The 18,162-nt window shown below is 43.3% G+C and overlaps 1 protein-coding gene across 2 annotated transcripts in view; it reads left to right on the forward strand.

The window, feature by feature from the left end:
• Positions 1-297: 297 nt before the first annotated feature.
• The window catches only part of lrig1 (leucine-rich repeats and immunoglobulin-like domains 1), a 154,034-nt gene continuing 136,169 nt past the window's right edge, over positions 298-18,162 (forward strand). The window contains exon 1 of one of the 2 annotated variants that reach the window (XM_086001480.1): positions 298-822. In XM_086001480.1, coding sequence (XP_085857606.1) covers positions 590-822 — 233 coding nt within the window. In that variant the 5' untranslated portion in view covers positions 298-589. The remainder of the gene's footprint in view (positions 823-18,162) is intronic. The other variant, XM_086001479.1, reaches the window with a different exon arrangement.

Below are 18,162 nucleotides of genomic sequence, written 5' to 3' on the forward strand. Positions count from 1 at the left end.
ATTTAAAAAAAAATTAAAAACAATGTAAATAGCAAGTAACATTTACAGCCTAAAATCGCGCTTTCTGTGAAGCATTCAGCCCGACTACATAAGGCTCCCGCTGGGCATTGCCCTTTAAACGCAGTGACCGGGTGAGAGAAGTGCAGGGCTTTTCACACCCGGGCATAGGGGGAGGGGGAGCGAGACCGATTCCAACTCGCCCTCTTTTTGATTGACGTTCCGGTTGTCCAATAGGACACTCGGAGGGGGGTGAATGTTTGTTCACGTGATGGGAAAGCTGGACCAATGGGCAAGGCGAGTGGGGCATCCAACGTGGGTCGCGGCTGGAAAGCGCGAGCGTGAGCCGTTTTAATATTAACGAGCCAGCTTTGCCATCGCAATTGGCTCCTGATGAGAGCTCGCATCGACTAGCGGTTGTCGTGTGCTGCGGGCCTCGTGAATTCGGCTTTCTTTTGGTCGATTTAAGTTGGAGAGACAGAAATAGAGAGAGTGCTACACACGCAGTTGGTTGGTGTGGGCTGGCGCTGCCGCTTGCTTCGTGTCTTTTTCTCCAGCCCCGGTCCGTCCGCGTTACAGAGTGTGATCCAAAATGGCGGCGCTCGGGCTGCGGCGCTGGCTGCCGGCGCTGCTCTTGGTGCTGGCGCTTTCGGCACCGCGGCCGGCTTCGTGCGCGGGACCTGGACGTGGGCCCGGCTCCCATCCCCTAACCCCGGCGGCCTTGCCGTGCATCGCGGACTGTACGTGCAGCGGAGAGCAGCTGGACTGCAGCAAACAGGCCTGGACTCATATTCCCCGCAAGCTGCCTGCCTGGGTCGTCTACCTGTAAGTACACTCGAGGTGTTCAGTGATTTGTTGCAAGGACCTGTCAGGTTTGGGACAAGGGGCACAATCCACCACTGGCACCTATTCACTCACGACTGAAGATGCAAATCAACCCCATGGCTTTTAGCGCGGCTTCTAAATTGTATCGATCATCATAGTTCTAAACTAGTTCTAACTCCTTTGCAGATTAAAAAAACCCCGAATATATAAAAACTAAAAATAAATTGTAATTTCCTTGCGTTTAACTACTTTTCAAACTCCGGGCATTATAATCATCCTCAAAAGGTGTGAGCTTTTAACGCTTTGTTCATGCCTTTCGTATGTATCTGTTATGCAGAGATGCATTTTGATTACCACGAGTTCAGGAATGTATGGAGGTGCCTTTTACTTGTAGTGGACCGGACTTTGCAGTTGTCATGGATTGGGCTCGTCTTTGAATTGTTTGTATGTTGGAAGAATACGTACAGAATTTGGCATTGGGATTTATAACAAAATATTTTTCCGAAAACGATTTGCACACATTGACAGAATGGAACGAAAACGTCCAGTCTGAAATCCTGCAACCCAAACAAGTTACTGTTTAGGATGACCCTTTAAAAAGATAAAACCCTAAAAGTTTTAGAACGGCGATCTTCCAACTGATCAGCGATTATTTGCATTTTTTGTTTGGAGTATTGAGGCAGACTGTTGCGAAACAAAATGTGGACGGGGAGAATTTTTTTGGGGGGGCGGGAAGGGGTAAAGGAACTTCAATTTTTCTCAGTGGTTTGCGTCACTTGAGACCGAAACAGGTGGCCGAAGAAAATCCCATACTTGATAGAATGTCAGAAAAATGAACTGTTTTTAAGATTAGATCAGTTTGTTTAATAGTGAATTTTGTGGGTGGGTTATCGAGTAACTCGATTTCGTGTAATATAGTAAGTTTCAAAAGAAAGCCATAGACATCAACAAATGGCAGAAATGCAGACGGCGCAATGTACTGTCACTTTTTGTTCTCAGAATTAACAACCTATTTAAGTGCCGTAGATAACTGTTGGAAGTTCTTTTCTCGTCGATGGGGTGGATTAGTTAAACTTTGACTTTGTATTGTAGCATCTTCATTTGCAATTTCTCCTGGCTTGGCTCTTGCAGGCTGTGCCGGGCTAAATCTTTGCCGTGCTAATCGCATAACTAGGTAATTAGGCGGCTCACTGTGTTGGATGGCGATGTAGTTTTCAGAGATTGTTCGGCTCATTGTCAGTGCGACGTGGTTCTCATTCACTCGCCTGTTGCCCGGAGATGTTGATTGGCAGCATGCCTGCACCCAGTTCAGTGTCCATATGGTCCTAATGCCCGATGCAACTCTGGTTTGCCAGTTCTTTTGTAGCTATGTCGGCCAACTGAAATTGCTAGTCTTTTTTGGGGGGGGGGGGAATAACTGATAACTTCATTTTTTTGATGCTAATGTTAAAGTGAATCTACATGAAATTATATTTTTCCATTTATTCCCATAGACCCGTCCGATGCATTTAGAAAATAGACTCCTGTCTTGTTTCTTGTTGTCTCGGGTGCGCTAACTTCATTCGTTCGGTTTTAATTCTTGAATGCTGACGGTGCTATTTTTTTTACTCTATACATCTGTTTACATTGTTGTGCATCTTGGGACTTTTTAAAAGTTGACAGGATTAATTGGTAACATCTTTGTGATTTTTATTGACCGTTAGTAAGATACTTGAAAGGACAAATGTTAAAAAGAAATTCTTTGCTGCTCCCCTAATGGTTTAGCAAGTTTATTCAATGACGAACTGAGCTGTACCAACTAGGAAAGTCGTAAGTGCAATCCCCATGTTAAGTTAACTGATCTCGGGTGGGGTAGCAATAGGGTGTTCTAATTGACCTTTGTTTTCCTATGTTCGGGAGGGGGAAATTGCCCAGGATTCCCACTTCTGATTGCTGGAAGTGCTTATGGATATTGGATGACGGCAAGATTGGTTGTGATGCATTCCACAGTCAAATAACCTTCTGACACTCACTGCCCAGCCTTGCACATGAATAACTAGTCACTTGGTTGACTTATAGTCAGGTAACTGGTGCTCTTGGAACATTACTGCTATCTGGAGCAAAGAGACTCAAAATTGTTTGAGAAAATAAGCACCAAAAAGAGAAATAGTTTTAATACACAAGGAAAAAGTATTTAATGCTTTCAGCACAGCACGCAATTTCTGCCCCAATATGGTTACAATATAAGGTTATAACTTTTTTGTTCCATAGGACCATGTAAATGTTTTATTCTTGCACATTTAATTGTATTCTAACAGACAAAACTTTATAGTTAATTGTTGTATACATATGAAAGTATGTATTTTGAAAGTTGTGGAGCATAGTCCAGTACAAAATAACTAAATATTAGAAACTTTTTTTCAAAGGAAGAATGATAAGTTTGTTTTCCTTTTGGCAGCTTACATTTAAAATTTTCTTGATAGGTGCTGAAATTTTAAAAGCATTTTAGGTATAAGTTTCTTTTTAGACAGTGAAAAGGGAAGAGAATGATACGATCTCTGGTCAGTCCTGTGATTGGATAGTGCACATTAGCCATTTCTTATTCTGACCTTAAGGTCTTTCTAAAAGATATTAAATTTACATTGTGCAGTTTAATGATGGTCCATTGATGTAACACATTTGTTTTATGTAGTAATGAATTACAAAATTAATGCAAAAATTGTTTCTAGATGATTTAACACCAGGAGTGAATGTCATTGTACCTGTAGAATATTATCTAATATCCTTTCAAAATTAAGGACATACAGTTGGAGTTTTAAAAAAAAAAAAATAAAAAAAAATTCAGTTTGTCTACCACTCTGCATCCACGCAGCTTGTGTTTAAAGAGCGTTTTTCTTTTGTCAGAGAGAACATAAATTAGATCTACAGTATTAAAATTTTCAGTATTCAAGATGAAAGTTGTCAAAGTAATTTGTTACTTTGTCACATTTACTCTAAAGTGGAGTTTCAGGTGTATATAGTGGAGTTTCAGGTATATAGTGGATTTTGGCCAATTAATACTTTGTGCTGGTTTAAAATAATGGATGCTATGATCATGAGAGCATCTGAACTTCATGTTTTTCTCTTCACCTCTAGCATAACACAATTGCAGTGAATGCAAACTGAAAAGGAAATGCAGGGAAGTCTTGTTTCCAAGGCTATGTCACAATCATATGTGCACACAATTGGTGCAGATTTAAAAAGGAGAGTGGTCTGTAGGGAAAGTTCCCAGGAGGATTTGTGCCATAGTGCATTAATGAGGGGACTTAATGCTGTAAGTTTGCCATTGCAATTGCTGTCAAACCACAGTCTGAATATAAAAGGGAAAGTTACTAAACGTGCCATTGTTGGTGCCTGATTTTGCATTAGAAAAGAAACTGGCTATCTAGCAAGAAATCAAGAAGTAGTAATCATTTTCCAAAATAAAAACAGAAAATGCTGGAAATACTCAGGTCAGGCAGCATTTGTGGAGAGAGAAACAGAGTTAACGTTTCAGGTCAATGTCATTTCTGTTTCTCTTTCCGCAGATGCTGCCTGACCTGTTGCGTATTTCCAGCATTTTCTGTTTTTATTTCTGATTTCCAGCATCTGCAGTGTTTTGCTTTTGTAATCATTTTCAAGATCTGATCAGAGATTTTGGCTAATGCTTTCAAGTTGTATATATCCTTTTGCTAAAGAAAACTTTCACACTTCAAAAAAAGTCTTTGAACAAATAATAACTTCCAAGTTTGCAGCAATTTGTTTAAAGTCAGTTGAGAATGACCTGGAGAAATTGGATTATGACATTTGTTTCTCTCCATCTTAATTCTTTGATTTCAGCATCAAAATTCTGTTTTTTGGCATGGGTGGAGTTGAATACTACTGTGTTTTAAGAAGTCCTTTACATCTCTACATTTGTTTAATTCCACTTTAGAGTTTTTAACAAGAAATTTATTTTTTGAGAATAGCTCTGTATTGAAAGTTGAACATGGTTTTGGTGTTCTTGGTTTAATTTTGTAAGTATTCCCTCTACTATTAGTGCTTTATTGCTTTTCCTTGTTTTGAAATCTTTAAATGTTTTCACAATTCAGAAATTGGTGAATTTTTAATCGTATATTTTGTATTTTCTGCAATGATTGTTTTAAGAATTTTCTTTAAAGTTTGAATTTACATCAATTTAAACTTTTAAAATTGAATAGCAGCGGATTTCTGTATAAAATAAGTAACTTCTAAAAATTTTCCTCCAGTTTGTCACCTTTTTGTTTAGTAATTTATGTCGGTAGCAGATAAAATAGCACAAGGAACATGATGTACAGTACTCTGGCTAGGTTGCCATAAAACTACAATTAACCAGATATATTATACTTGGGAAACACACAACTGGCATTTTTCTTGAGACCTTTTTTGTTAATACAGTTATCTTACAATATAGCAATGAAAAATGTTAAGGGTTTGAGGTATTTTAATCAAGGAGCTCCATAAAGTTCAAAACTGCAAGGGGGATAAAATCTTGATTGGTTTGGGGATGCAAGAAGGATTCCAAGGCCGAACTTATTTTTTAAAAAAAAGAACTCTTTTTTGTGAATATTTTAATAACCAATGGATCTCTTATCAGGAATGCACCAATATGTAAAACACACTATTATTCTGTTGCTAAGGTGGAGCTGTGTGCCTTCAAGGCCGCAAGTCTCACATTAAGTAAACAAGGGTGAAGTTGATCGGAGTAGAACCTTGTAGTTTACAAATTAAACTCTATCAGTGAATCACTTTCTCTTTAAATTTTTTGTATATGTCTGTGGATGTTGTCTATATGGACCTCCCAGAAAACATTTGAAAAAGTTCAGCACAAACGATTATTAGCAAAATAGAAGTACAGTACATGGAACTTGAGGCAACCTTGTGATGTCGGTTGGAAGTTAGGAGACAGAGTAGGGATAAAGGGAATATTCTTTGAATGGTGGGATGTGACATTTGGTGTTCCCCAGGGGATCTGCACTGGGGCCTTAGCTTTTCACCATACATATTAATGACTTGGATGAAGGAACAGAGTTGTATATCCAAGTTTGTAGATGACACTAAGCTAGGAGGCACAGTAAGTTGTGTAGATGGGAGCAGGAAGTTACAGACTAAGTGAATGGGCAAAATTATGGCAGATGGAGTTCAATGTGGCTGAGATTGTCTACTTTGAATCTGAGCAATCAATAGTTTTTTAATGGTGAGATACTAGATGTTGTGGAGGAGCAAAGAGATTTAGGCGTCCAAAGCGCGCACATCACTAAAAGCTGGTACAAAAAGTAATTTAAAATTCAAGCTTGGCCATTTAGAAATGGAACCAGGAAGCACATGCAATGAGTAGTGGAAAACTGGAAATTTCTTGCACAAAAGAATGTGGATGTTGGATCAATTGAAATTTTTAATGCTGAGATTGATGCATTTTTGTTAGCGGTATCCAGGGATATGGAGCCAAAGTGGATAAATGTAATTGAGGTACAGATTAGCCAATGATCTAATTCAATGGCAGAACAGGCTTGAATGGCTTACTGTTCTTATGTGTAATAAAGTGTAGTGTCTGGAGTGTAGTAAGCACACTATATGCAAGACATACTTAATGCTTTTAATGTTGATTACTATTTTTGAATGAAGAATTGAGCTTGTGTTTTATGCATGTTTACAGTTTTTTTTGTACAAAGGATTATATTTAGTTTTTATTTGTATTCATTGAATTTGGAAATTTCTGAGCTTTGAGTTCTTTTGGTTGGTGGAGGGGAATAGTGGTGGTTGCAGATGCCATAAACAAGTACATTTTAATTGCTCTCGTATATCATGTTACATGTGTTTTCTTTATATAATTGGAACAGTTACTGTTGTGAGCATGTGATCTTGTCAGTTTTGGACGTGTGTTGCTTATTTGCCTACCAGTGAGCAACTGCATAGAATTCAGTAGTTAATCTTTGATTGTGTGTGTGTGTGTGATTTTTAGTGTGTATATATATTTTATATATTAAATGCTAACAGGAGTTATGCGCCCCCCCCCCCTCCCAGCCAGGTGAAAAGAGTGAATCTGTTGTATGTCGTGAGGCTGGGATGGGGTGGGTTGAGCTGTAAACAGGCAGATTGCAGTTAAGTGTTTCAATTACGTTAAGAGCAAAATTCTAGAAGTGCATTATTTGTTCATATTCAATGTTCACATTTTTAGACAGGGAGACGCTGGTATCTGAGTTAGAATCCAGCTCCGATCCTCTGATTTGCCTTAAGCGCTAGTGTAAAATTAGTTAATAAATTTCATCTTAAGTGTAAAGGTTCACTTAACTTTTTTTTATTTATGGGGGGCGGTGGAAAGAGAGGGGGCATTGATAAGTGATATAATCTTACCGCACAGAGAATCCATTCAGCCCATCGTGCCTATGCTGGCTCTTTGAAAGAGCTATCCAATTAGTCCCACTCCCCTGCCCTTTTCCCCATAGCCCTGCATATTTTTCCTTTTGATATATTTCTACGGGCAAAAGGGGTTAAGGGTTACGGAGAGAAGGCGGGGACGGGATACTGAATTAAAGGATCAGCCATGATCTCATCGAATGGCGGAGCAGGCACGAAGGGCCGAATGGCCTACTCCTGCTCCTATCTTCTATGTATCTATGTATCTATGTATGTGTATATATTCAATTCCCTCTTGAATATTACTATTAAATCTGCTTTCACCACCCTTTCAGGCAGTGCATTCCAGATCATCATAACTAGCTGCATAAAAAATGTTTCTTCAGCTTCTCTGATACTTCTTAGTAATAGAGAGGGATAAGACCATTCTGGCGTTATGTAAACGAGCTTCATTTTGGCAAGATGGCATTCAATTTTGACTATTCCACGATCTCTACTGAAGGCTGCCCCAAGTCTTTTTGCTAGGCACTAAATGCATGCATAACGCTTGTCTCTGTGCTCACTCGGAGGTCGAACTCATGGTCCTACAGAGCAGCAGTGATACTCGCCCTCCTGTATGCCTCAGACATGGACCATGTACAGCAGGCACCTCGGCACTGGAGAGGTACCACCAACGCTGCCTCTGCAAGATCCTGCAAATTCATTGGCAGGATAGGCGCACCAACGTCTGTGTTCTTGCTCAGGCCAACATCCCCAGCATCGAAGCTTTGACCACGCTCGATCAGCTCCGATGGATGGGTCACATCGTCCGCATGCCCGATACGAGACTCCCAAAACAAGAGCTCTACTGAGTTCCGACATGGCAAGAGAGCCCCAGGTGGGCAGAGGAAAGGCTTCAAGGACACCCTCAAAGCCTCCTTTGGAAAAAGTGCAACATCCCCACTGACACCTGGGAATCAATTCAATTCAATTTTATTTGTCATATATGCAGCAGACGTGTGTACTGCACAATGAAATGTTGATTTTTTACAAGTGTCCTCCCAACATTGGAATAAATATGGCATAGCAATGATAAAAATACTAATAGAAATACAGTAATAATAAATTATTCGTTCATGAGTCTTATGGCCTGTGGGTAGAAGCTGTTTCGAAACCTGCTGGTACGAGACCATATGCTTTGGTATCTCTTACCGGACAGGAGCAGGGTGAAGAGGTTGTGGCTAGGGTGGCTCGCGTCTTTGATGATTCTCAGGGCCTTCTCCTGGCACCTCTTGGGATAGATATCCTGCACAGCAGGTAGTTTAATTCCTATAGTATGTTGTGCAGCTTTCCCTGGCCAAGTGGAGAAGAAGCATCCGAGAAGGCGCCGAACACCTCGAGTCGCTTCGCTGGGAGCGAGCGGAAACCAAGCGCAAGGAGCGCACGTCAATCCAAGCGCCCCACCCCTTCAACCACCGTCTGCCCCACCTGTGACCGAGACTGTAGGTCCCACATTGGACTCATCAGTCACCTGCGAACTCATATATTTTTAATGTGAAAGCAAGTCATCCTCAGTTCCGAGGGATTGCCCAAGAAGAGTTTTGCAGGGAAGATTATTTTTAGTTTAATTCTGAAGGTGATTTTGTTTGCCATGTGGCGGAACCACCAGAGGATTACGGACAATTGTATATAATTCCTTTTGCAGCCATGTAGTGCAGCTGGGGGCTGCACCTTTAATGTATCTGTTAACTGTACTAGGGCTTCTTTCCTGTACTCCGCGTGATGACGTCATGCCGTCCGTCACGTGATCTCAATGGCGGGAAGAACGTGATGACGTCGGAGCTCGGAACCTGCTGGCAGTTGAGCTCTGAACCTGCTAGCAGTTTCCAGAGAGGCTTTCAAGCAGACCAGACCTATTTGCATTGTATCCTACAGTTTCCTGTACAGCTTCGTTTGTTCACTAAATTTTATTGTTTTTGATTTTCTGAGTCTATCTCAATTCTTCGGCTAGGTACCCCAGTTCCTACATTGGTGACCCCGATTTCTTCGAACAATTTTCGTTGAAGTTACATCATGGACACGAACGCTGTCACCCTCAAACTGCCGCAATTTTGGGAGCAACAACCGGTGGCGTGGTTTTTCCAGGCGGAAGCCCAATTTGCAATCCGTGGAGTAGCAGCAGATTCGACCCATTATTATTACGTGGTCTCCGCCCTCGATCGCGCCACGGCCTCGCGGGTCGTCAGCCTCCTCGAGAATCCACCGAACGATGGCAAGTACGAAGCTTTAAAAGCACGTTTACTGTAGATTTTCAGTCTGTCCAAGTCTGAGCGCGCTCACAGACTTATCTCCATGCCCGGCCTCGGGGACTCAAAACCCTCCGAGCTCATGAGCCCAAATGCTCACGCTTTTGGGCTCGGAATCGCAATGTTTTCTGTTCCGCGAGCTGTTTCTCTGTCAACTACCAGAGCCAGTACAGACGGCCTTGGCCAAATCCGCGATCACGGATTGTGCTGAACTCGCCGCGGAAGCAGATAAAATATTCACCGTCTCTCAACAATCTTGTGCAGCCACGAGGCGCCCATCCCCCACGAGCGAATCCGACGACGACTCCTGCAGGCTGGTGTGCATACCACGCTCGTTTCAGTGCGAAGGCCAGAAATTGCCGCCCGCCCTGCAGTTTCTCTCAAAAAGAACCCTACCTCAAACCAGCGGTTTCTGAGAAGATCAATAAGGCCTAAGGGACGCGCCGGAGTTGCGATGGCCATCGGGTCCACAGGGAAACTCCTATACATTATCGACTCCCTGTCAGAGCGACGTTTTCTCTGTGATACTGGCTCCCAGTGCAGTATTCTACCAGCGTCGAAGCTAGATCTTCAATCCGGCGGTCAAGGTTCCCCCCTCGAGGCAGCCAATGGTGCGGCCATTCGCACGTTCAGAAAGCGTAGGGTCCAGTTGAGTTTTGGCGGCCAATGTTTTGTTTGGGAGTTCATCACGGCGAAAGTCTCTCAGGCCATCCTGGGGGCAGATTTCTTCTGCGCAAACGGGTTTCTCGTCGACGTCCGACACTGTCGGCTAATCAGTGCCTCCACTTTTCACTCGGTCCCCTGCCACCGAAGCACCGCGATGTCTTGGTCAGTTGCCTGTGCAGTCCCATCTCCAAATTAGTTCTCTCGTCTTCTCAGTGAGTTCCCTGAACTCGCGGCCGCCAAGGCGGAGTTCCATACAATGGAATGCCTGGGTATTATTTGACGTTTGAATAGTCCTTGGTCCTCGCCATTACACATTGTTCCTAAGCTGGGCAGCGGATGGCGACCATGTGGCGACTACAGATGCCTGAATGAGGCTACCACACCGGATCGGTACCCAATTCCTCACATTCAGGATTTTTCGGCCCATCTGGCAGGGAATTCCATCTTTTCCAAAGTAGACCTCGTCCGAGGCTATCAAGTGCCCGTGCATCCTCAGGACGTCCCCAAAACTGCCGTCGTCACACCTTTCGGGCTCTTTGAGGTCCTTCGTATGCTGTTTGGGCTGAAGAATGCAGCACAAGCCTTCCAACGTCTCATGGATTCCGTGTTGCGCGATCTGCCCATCATCTTCGTCTACCTAGACGACATCCTTATTGCCAGTAACGGCACGAAAGAACACATTACGTACTTGCGTACACTTTTTCCTCGTCTCAGCCAACATGGCCTTATTATCAACCCGGCCAAGTGCCAGTTTGGGTTGCACAGCATTGATTTCCTGGGACACAATCACCTCCGAAGGCGCTGTCCCCCTGGCCACGAAGGTGGAAGTAGTCACCTCGTTCCCTCTTCCTCAGACCGTCCGGGCCCTCCAGGAATTTCTGGGAATGGTCAATTTTTATCATCGGTTCGTCCCTAAGGCGGCATTGTTGACGCAACCTTTGTACGAGGCCCTCGGAGGTAAATCGGGCAAAGACCCGATCGATTGGACACCCCAGATGGACCAGGCTTTCCTCGACACTAAACGCTTTGGCTGCTGCGACCATGTTGGCACATCCCCCTTCCGGGCGCAACCATTGCCCTTGCCACCGACTCTTCTGATTATGCCATCGGGGCAGTACAGGAGCAGTGGGTCGACGGCACATGGTAACCACTGGCTTTCTTCAGCCGTCAATTGCGGAAGAATGAACGCAAGTATAGTACTTTTGATAGGGAGTTGTTGGCATTGTTTCTGGCCATCCGCCATTTTCGCTTCCTACTGGAAGGACGCCCATTCACGGCTTTTGTAGACCACAAGCCACTTACTTTTGCGATGGCCAAGACAGCGGAACCATGGTCGGCACGGCAACGACGTCATCTTATGTACATATCTGAATTTACAACCGACATACAACATGTCTCGGGCAAAGACAACCTGGTGGCGGATTGTCTCTCCCGCGCCCAGCTCCACGCAGTACACCTGGGAGTCGACTATGTTGGTTTGGCAAAAGAACAGAAGGCAGACCCTGAAGTGCAGGCATACCGGACCGCACCTTCCAGCTTACAAGTGGCTGATGTCAGTTTCCAGGCCACAGGGACCACACTCCTGTGTGACATCTCGATGGGCGTCCCACGTCCAATCGTTCCAGTCGAATGGCGCAGGAGAATTTTCGACACTATCCACGGGTTGTCACACCCTGGCATGAGCGTGTCACAACGACTCCTGGCAAAGAAATTCGTCTGGAAGGGCATGCATCTCGACGTCCGTGACTGGACCAATACCTGCGTGAGTTGCCAGAAGTCCAAGATACAATGCCATGTTAAGGCCCCAGCCACCACGGTTCTAGAGCGTCGATTCGACCATGTGCACGTGGACCTGGTTTTATCCTCTCGCGGGTACACTCGCCACCTCACCGTGGTAGACCGCAGCACCAGGTGGCCAGAGGCAATTCCTTTGGTTGCCACCACAGCAGCAGACGTCTCCAGAGCCGCCTTCTCGTCGTGGGTAGCTCGGTTCAGGGTACCGGCTGACTCCTCCAACCAGGGGCTTCAATTTACCTCTGAGCTATGGAACGCCGTAGCTCAAGGTTTGGGCACCAAGCTTCATCGTACCACCGCCTACCATCCACAGGCGAACGGTCTGTGAAAGATTCCACAGGTTCCTTAAAGCCGCACTGCGTGCTAGTCTTCGTGGGCCTAGTTGGGTGGACAGGCTCCCTTGGGTGCTGCTAGGTCTTCGCATGGCGCCTAAGGACGACCTGCATTCTTCTTCAGCAGAGCTGGTTTACGGCCAACCACTCAGATTGCCTGGCGATTTTCTTCCTCCTCACACACAACCCTGGTCCCCAGCTCAGCAGCTCGTCAGCCACCGGGAAGCGGCTAGGAATTTCATCCCAGTGCCTACGTCGCATCATGACCTGCAGCGCTCCCATGTCCCGGTGGATCTTAAGAGCGCAGAATAAGTGTTCATTCGACAGGATGCTCGCAAAAACCCGCTCAAACCGCCTTACACAGGTCCGTTCTGCGTCATCTCGTCGGGTGACGAGTCCTTCACGGTCGACGTCGGCGGTAAGCCTGACCACATCTCCATCGACCGGTTGAAACCGGCGCATCTGGATCTGAGCGAACCAGTCGTCACCGCTCAGCCGCCTTGTCGTGGTCGTCCACCGTCGACTGCCGGTCCAGTACAGCCACAGTCATCCGCCGAGTCGCCAGTGCCCGCCTCACCGGGTCGACCACAGCCGGCCTCCTTTTCTCCGCTGCCTGCGGCGTCATCCCAACCACAGCTAACGGCCAGTTCATCATCATCTAGCGCTCCGTTCCAGCTGCCGGGGTATCGCAGTCGGTTGGACAGACTCGTCAGACCCCCTTCTCGCCTTACCTTCTCTGTTAAAAGCAATTCCGGGGGGGGCGCATGTGGCGGAACCACCAGAGGATTACGGACAATTGTCAGTCCCACATTGCACTCATCAGTCACCTGAGAACTCATATTTTTAATGTGAAAGCAAGTCATCCTCAGTTCTGAGGGACTGCCCAAGAAGAGTTTTGCAGGGAAGATTATTTTTAGTTTAATTCTGAAGGTGATTTTGTTTGCCATGTGGCGGAACCACCAGAGGATTACGGACAATTGTATATAATTCCTTTTACAGCAATGTAGTACAGCTGGGGGCTGCACGTTTTAATGTATCTGTTAACTGTACTAGGGCTTCTTTCCTGTACTCTGCGTGATGATGTCATGCTGTCTGTCACGTGATCTCTCAACGGCGGGAAGAACGTGATGTCAGAGCTCAGAACCTGCTAGCAGTTGAGCTCGGAACCTTTCTAGCAGTTTCCAGGAGGCTTTCAAGCAGACCAGACCTATTTGCATTGTATCCTAGAGTTTCCTGTACAGCTTCGTTTGTTCATTAAATTTTATTGTTTTTGATTTTTTGAGTCGATCTCAATTCTTCGGCTAGGAACCCCAGTTCCTACAGCCAGGTGTTTTTAACCAGCCTGAATCAAATTTCCTATTTTTTTTCTAGTGTCGGATAAAGCTGTTGGAATATGTGCGATTTTACGAATGGAAATTTAAAAAATAAACCCTTCTCGCACTTGTATACTTTCTTGGGTGTGTCAACTGCCATGAATTAGAAACTAATGAGCACTTGGAGAACTACACATTACTGCCCAGTTTAAAGTGGTAAAAGTTGATAACTTTTTTGCTATGGCAATTTCTTTTTTTAAAAATTTCTGCTAAGTTCTGATGACTTCTCAGAACACTGGAAGGGCAGAGAGTTGCATTTTGGGATTATTGACTATTTAGGTATGGAAGAATATTGGTGTTATTTATATTAAGTTTTGCTCTTGGGAGTTAAATTGTCTGAATTTATGAGGACAAAATTGGGAAGTGTGAATTAGAATCCAGAAGAAACACCTATCCTGATTGCTTGAAACAAAAGAAATTCATTTACCATCCCAATGATCCTCTACACCTATTATTGGGATGGTCCTGTTCATTTGTGTTAAGCAGGGGTTAGTTGCCATTGAACTTTCACCTACGGAGGGTGATATTCAGATTAATTGGCTGCCCTACTGGCCAATTCCTGACGAGGAAGGAGTCAGAGGTGAAAGTGCTGAACTCTTGTTCAGCCAGAGAACAAAAGGACACATAACCATGTGGTCTGGGGTCATACCGGTAAAGTCTGGGGAGGGAGCACAACCTAGCAAGAGAAATTTAGCTCATCTTGAGCTCTGAGCCAGTCCGATTCATAGATAAAGCAAATGTTTAGTCTGCTAACAGGACCATCGTTGAAGATTTTTAAAATTTCTATACTACAAGAAGGTTTACTGAAGTTGAGTTGAAATGAAGTGAGATTAATATAACTGTCACTATATATGTTTGGATATTGACTAGTAAAAGTAAACTTTTGATTGTAACATACACTGGATTATTTATGGAGGAAAGTAGTGTCGCTGATGCCCAGAGAATAACTAATTTAAACGGACTCGAAATTTGTATGGTTTATGGCCCAAGATGCTGTTATGGTGCTGAACTAATGTGTACAATTTAAATCATGAGGGGGGATGATATTCCTGATTTTAGTGAAGTGATCAATGAGTGAAAAGTATTGTAATGCAGATTTAAAAAAAACTGTCTTGGTGGTGTTCTGAGGATTCCTATCTTTCCTAAAATGGATTAATGAAGGAGGTGAGTGGATAAAAGATGTGTTTCTTCTCTCAAAGAACAAATAATTTTATGTCTCACCATTCTTGAACGCAGGACATCCCAAAAAGAGTTTCGCAACCAATTAAGTACTTTTGAAGTGTAGTCACTGTTGTAAGCTAGGGAAATGTGATAGCCAAAATGCACATCGCAACTCCCACAAACAACAATGGGATAAATTACCAGCCTGAAATTTTCTGTGCAATTAGGCCCAAAATCGGGGTAATTTCCACATAATGCCAATTTACAGTGTAAAATATGGAGGAATTTTGGACGTAACTCACTTACACCTGTTCTTGCACTATGCCTGAATGCATCTTCGCTTATTCTGATGGTTTAATCCCCAGGCTAAAGAACCAAGTGCACAAATTTTCTGCAAGTACGCTGGCATTTCCGATCTGTCAAGAATGGTCTTGACAGATCCTCCAGCTGCCCTGGAGAAGGACCTCTGCAGGCGGATAGTTCTGCTTTTTGGTGACCCTCCGTCCATAGAAAACCCTTACAATTCTTATGCCTGAGGCCTGCTTTTACCAGGATAAGAGTTGAAAAAAGTTTAAAAAAAAAAAAAAAAAAAAAAAAAAAATTTTTCAGTGATTGATTTATCATTTAAAAATACTTTTTTAAAAAAAAAAGGTAAGTTTATTTTTAGCCCTGTTAAAAAAAAACTAATTTTTTTCAAAAAACTTAATTTATTATTTCAAGTCATTTAAAAATGTGGCTTTAAATTTAAAAAAAACAAACATTTTACTATGTTTTTGGGGTGATCTCCATTCATACACTTGACAGGAAGAGCTGTCAAATATGTGAAGGGAGATTCCCTTCTTTGGCTCCCCATGGCCCACGTGATCCCAGGGATGCTGTGAACTACATGCGCCTCTGGGATACATGGGCCCTGTGCACTCTGAGTGAGTTTGGAGAGGCCCAGGAAAGAAAGCGTGTGCATCCCAGGAGCCCTCGGGTAAGGGTGTAAATTTTTCCAGATCCGCGGGAGGCCTGTGATCGGAAAATACGGGCCATTGTGTTGGTGATGTTGGTTGAGAGATAAATATTGGCCAGGCCATTAGAGGAATTCCCTGCTCTTCGAATAGTGCCATGCAGTTTTTTACACGAAGAGGCCATGGTAATTAATGAGAAACGTGTGTAGCTTTCCTCTACTGCATAGTCAAATCAAATGGGGAGTATTTTATTCTAGCATTAGCCAGACAAATGAAGCATCTCCTAGAAGTGAATAAGGCAAAGGAGACTTTTGTTTGAGTACACGAGTGTAGCAGTGGAGGAGGACAACAGGCCTAGGACCGGCAAGTTTAAGTGCCATATGATTCGCAATAGGCAACAATGGTTAGATATGTGTGCGGGGTGGTGGAAGCGCAGAGCAGGAGGACACTTCACTTCACTAGGGAAGTTATGACTCAGTTTGTGCGACCTGGTCCACAAAGGCCTGCCGTGACAGTTGGCTATCTGCAATGCACTACCAGTGGATTCACTGGGGTTCTTCTAGGTGAGAATCTCTTGGCAGTCTGATTATTTGTCTTTGTGTAAGAACATCAGTTGTCCAATGAGAGAGGCTACAAAATATAGTAAAAGTTAATTATTTTCATTCAGTTGTTCAGTGATAGTGGTATAAGTATTCAGTGTCATTTTCTGGTGTGGTTGCCTTTTATGTATCCTGTGCTGGTTGTGCATGTTTAATACGAAATGCTCAAGTTGAAAGAGCACTACTGGTGATTGGCTGGCAAGTAAGCTGCAGGGGATCTTGAAGAATTGTGGTCTGTCCCTACATCATTTCCTGGTGTCTCCTTTGCTGGAGTTGCTGTGGGCTGAATGCTTTCAGAGGTGGCACCTACTGCAATTTGTTTGGGCTACATAATGGCGCAGACAGCTGCTGATGTGTGCCAGCCAGCTGCTCCTGTGCAACTGCGCTGCCGGATGATGTCAGGTTTACTTATTTGGCTGCACATACAGTGGCCATCTGAGATTTCACAATCCCTCCGTCTTGTCCACTTGAAATTGCTGACTAGCCACAGGTGTTTTATTAGAAAACACCTTGCACACAATACAGGTAAATGTACTTTGCCTGTTAATTTACTTAAACATTTATCACCGTTCAGTGCAAAAATTTGCAGTCTTTTTTCTCTTTCACCAAAGTTTGGAATTCTGACATGAATTTTAGACACCGTACATCTTCATGCTGCAACTATTTTGTCCAGTAATTGCGAGCAGTACTTTGACTTCATCATAGTGATTGCTGAGAATGCTTGATTGACTATCTCTGATTTGTATTTGTGTTTTGGCTATGTGTAATATTCTATTGCTTTTTTGATTGCTGCTCTGTGTATTGGTTTAGACATTTTGAGTGAGTCTACTGAGACTGTATATCTTCATCTTCAATTTATGGAGTGCATGTGTTGACTTTTTTTCTTCCAATGCGCAGTATTTTGCACTTAAACTTCATTTGCCTTTTGTTCAGCTCATGCTGTAATTTCTGAGTTGCCTCCTCCAATTCCATTGACCCTAGTTTGGTATCATATGCAAATTTGACCAATTTATTGATGTAAATTAGAAACTGTAATGGTCCCAATGATAATTCAAGCGGCATCTTACTCCGTACTATTCTGAATACATGTTTTTGAAAAGTGTGATTCCTGCAACTTCTTCAGCGGCTCACTAATCTTGACCAAAGATAATTTAAAAAAAAAGTCAGCTCAAGATTACTGAACTGTTTTGCATTAATGACAATACAGTATATAGATATGATTTCTGTTCTTTCTTGGCATTTGACTATAACTCCCTCCAGAAAGTTCTCCCAATGAGGTCACCAGCTCTTACTATTGCATATTTAAAATAATGTGGCAGGATTTTATCACTGATTGTTTGAAAGGTGCTGGTTTCTCAAGTGTTTGCACTTTGTCAGCAGTGTGATCAGGTTCTTTTCTAGCAGTCTGATCAGTCATTTCTGTGAGATGTCACTCGGTGTAGTGAGCAAGGCTGTGTGTGTAATCTATTTCAAGGTATAAATATATTTTAAAAAGTAATATTTAACTAATGGTGTGCAACAAAATTGTTCTATGTTCTTAACATTTATTTATTTATTCCTTTAGATAAGAGTCTTGATTATAAATTGCTACTGATTGTATGTGATCATATGTGCCACCTATATTAGTTTTTTCAACCTATTTGTGTTTCATAACTTTTTTATCTCCACTATTAGAAATTGGTTCTGACAACCAATTTGATTGGTGTACATCAGTTGAAGGGAGGAAGTGACGGTTACTAGAACCAACTTGTTTCCTACTGTTGGTTACGCAAAAACTTGAAGCAGGAAAGTTTTAAGCTGAGCTG

Source organism: Somniosus microcephalus, chromosome 11 (assembly GCF_052327205.1).
Source record: "Somniosus microcephalus isolate GS21.2 chromosome 11, FLI_Smic_1.0, whole genome shotgun sequence".
NCBI classification, from domain to species: Eukaryota; Metazoa; Chordata; class Chondrichthyes; order Squaliformes; family Somniosidae; genus Somniosus; species Somniosus microcephalus.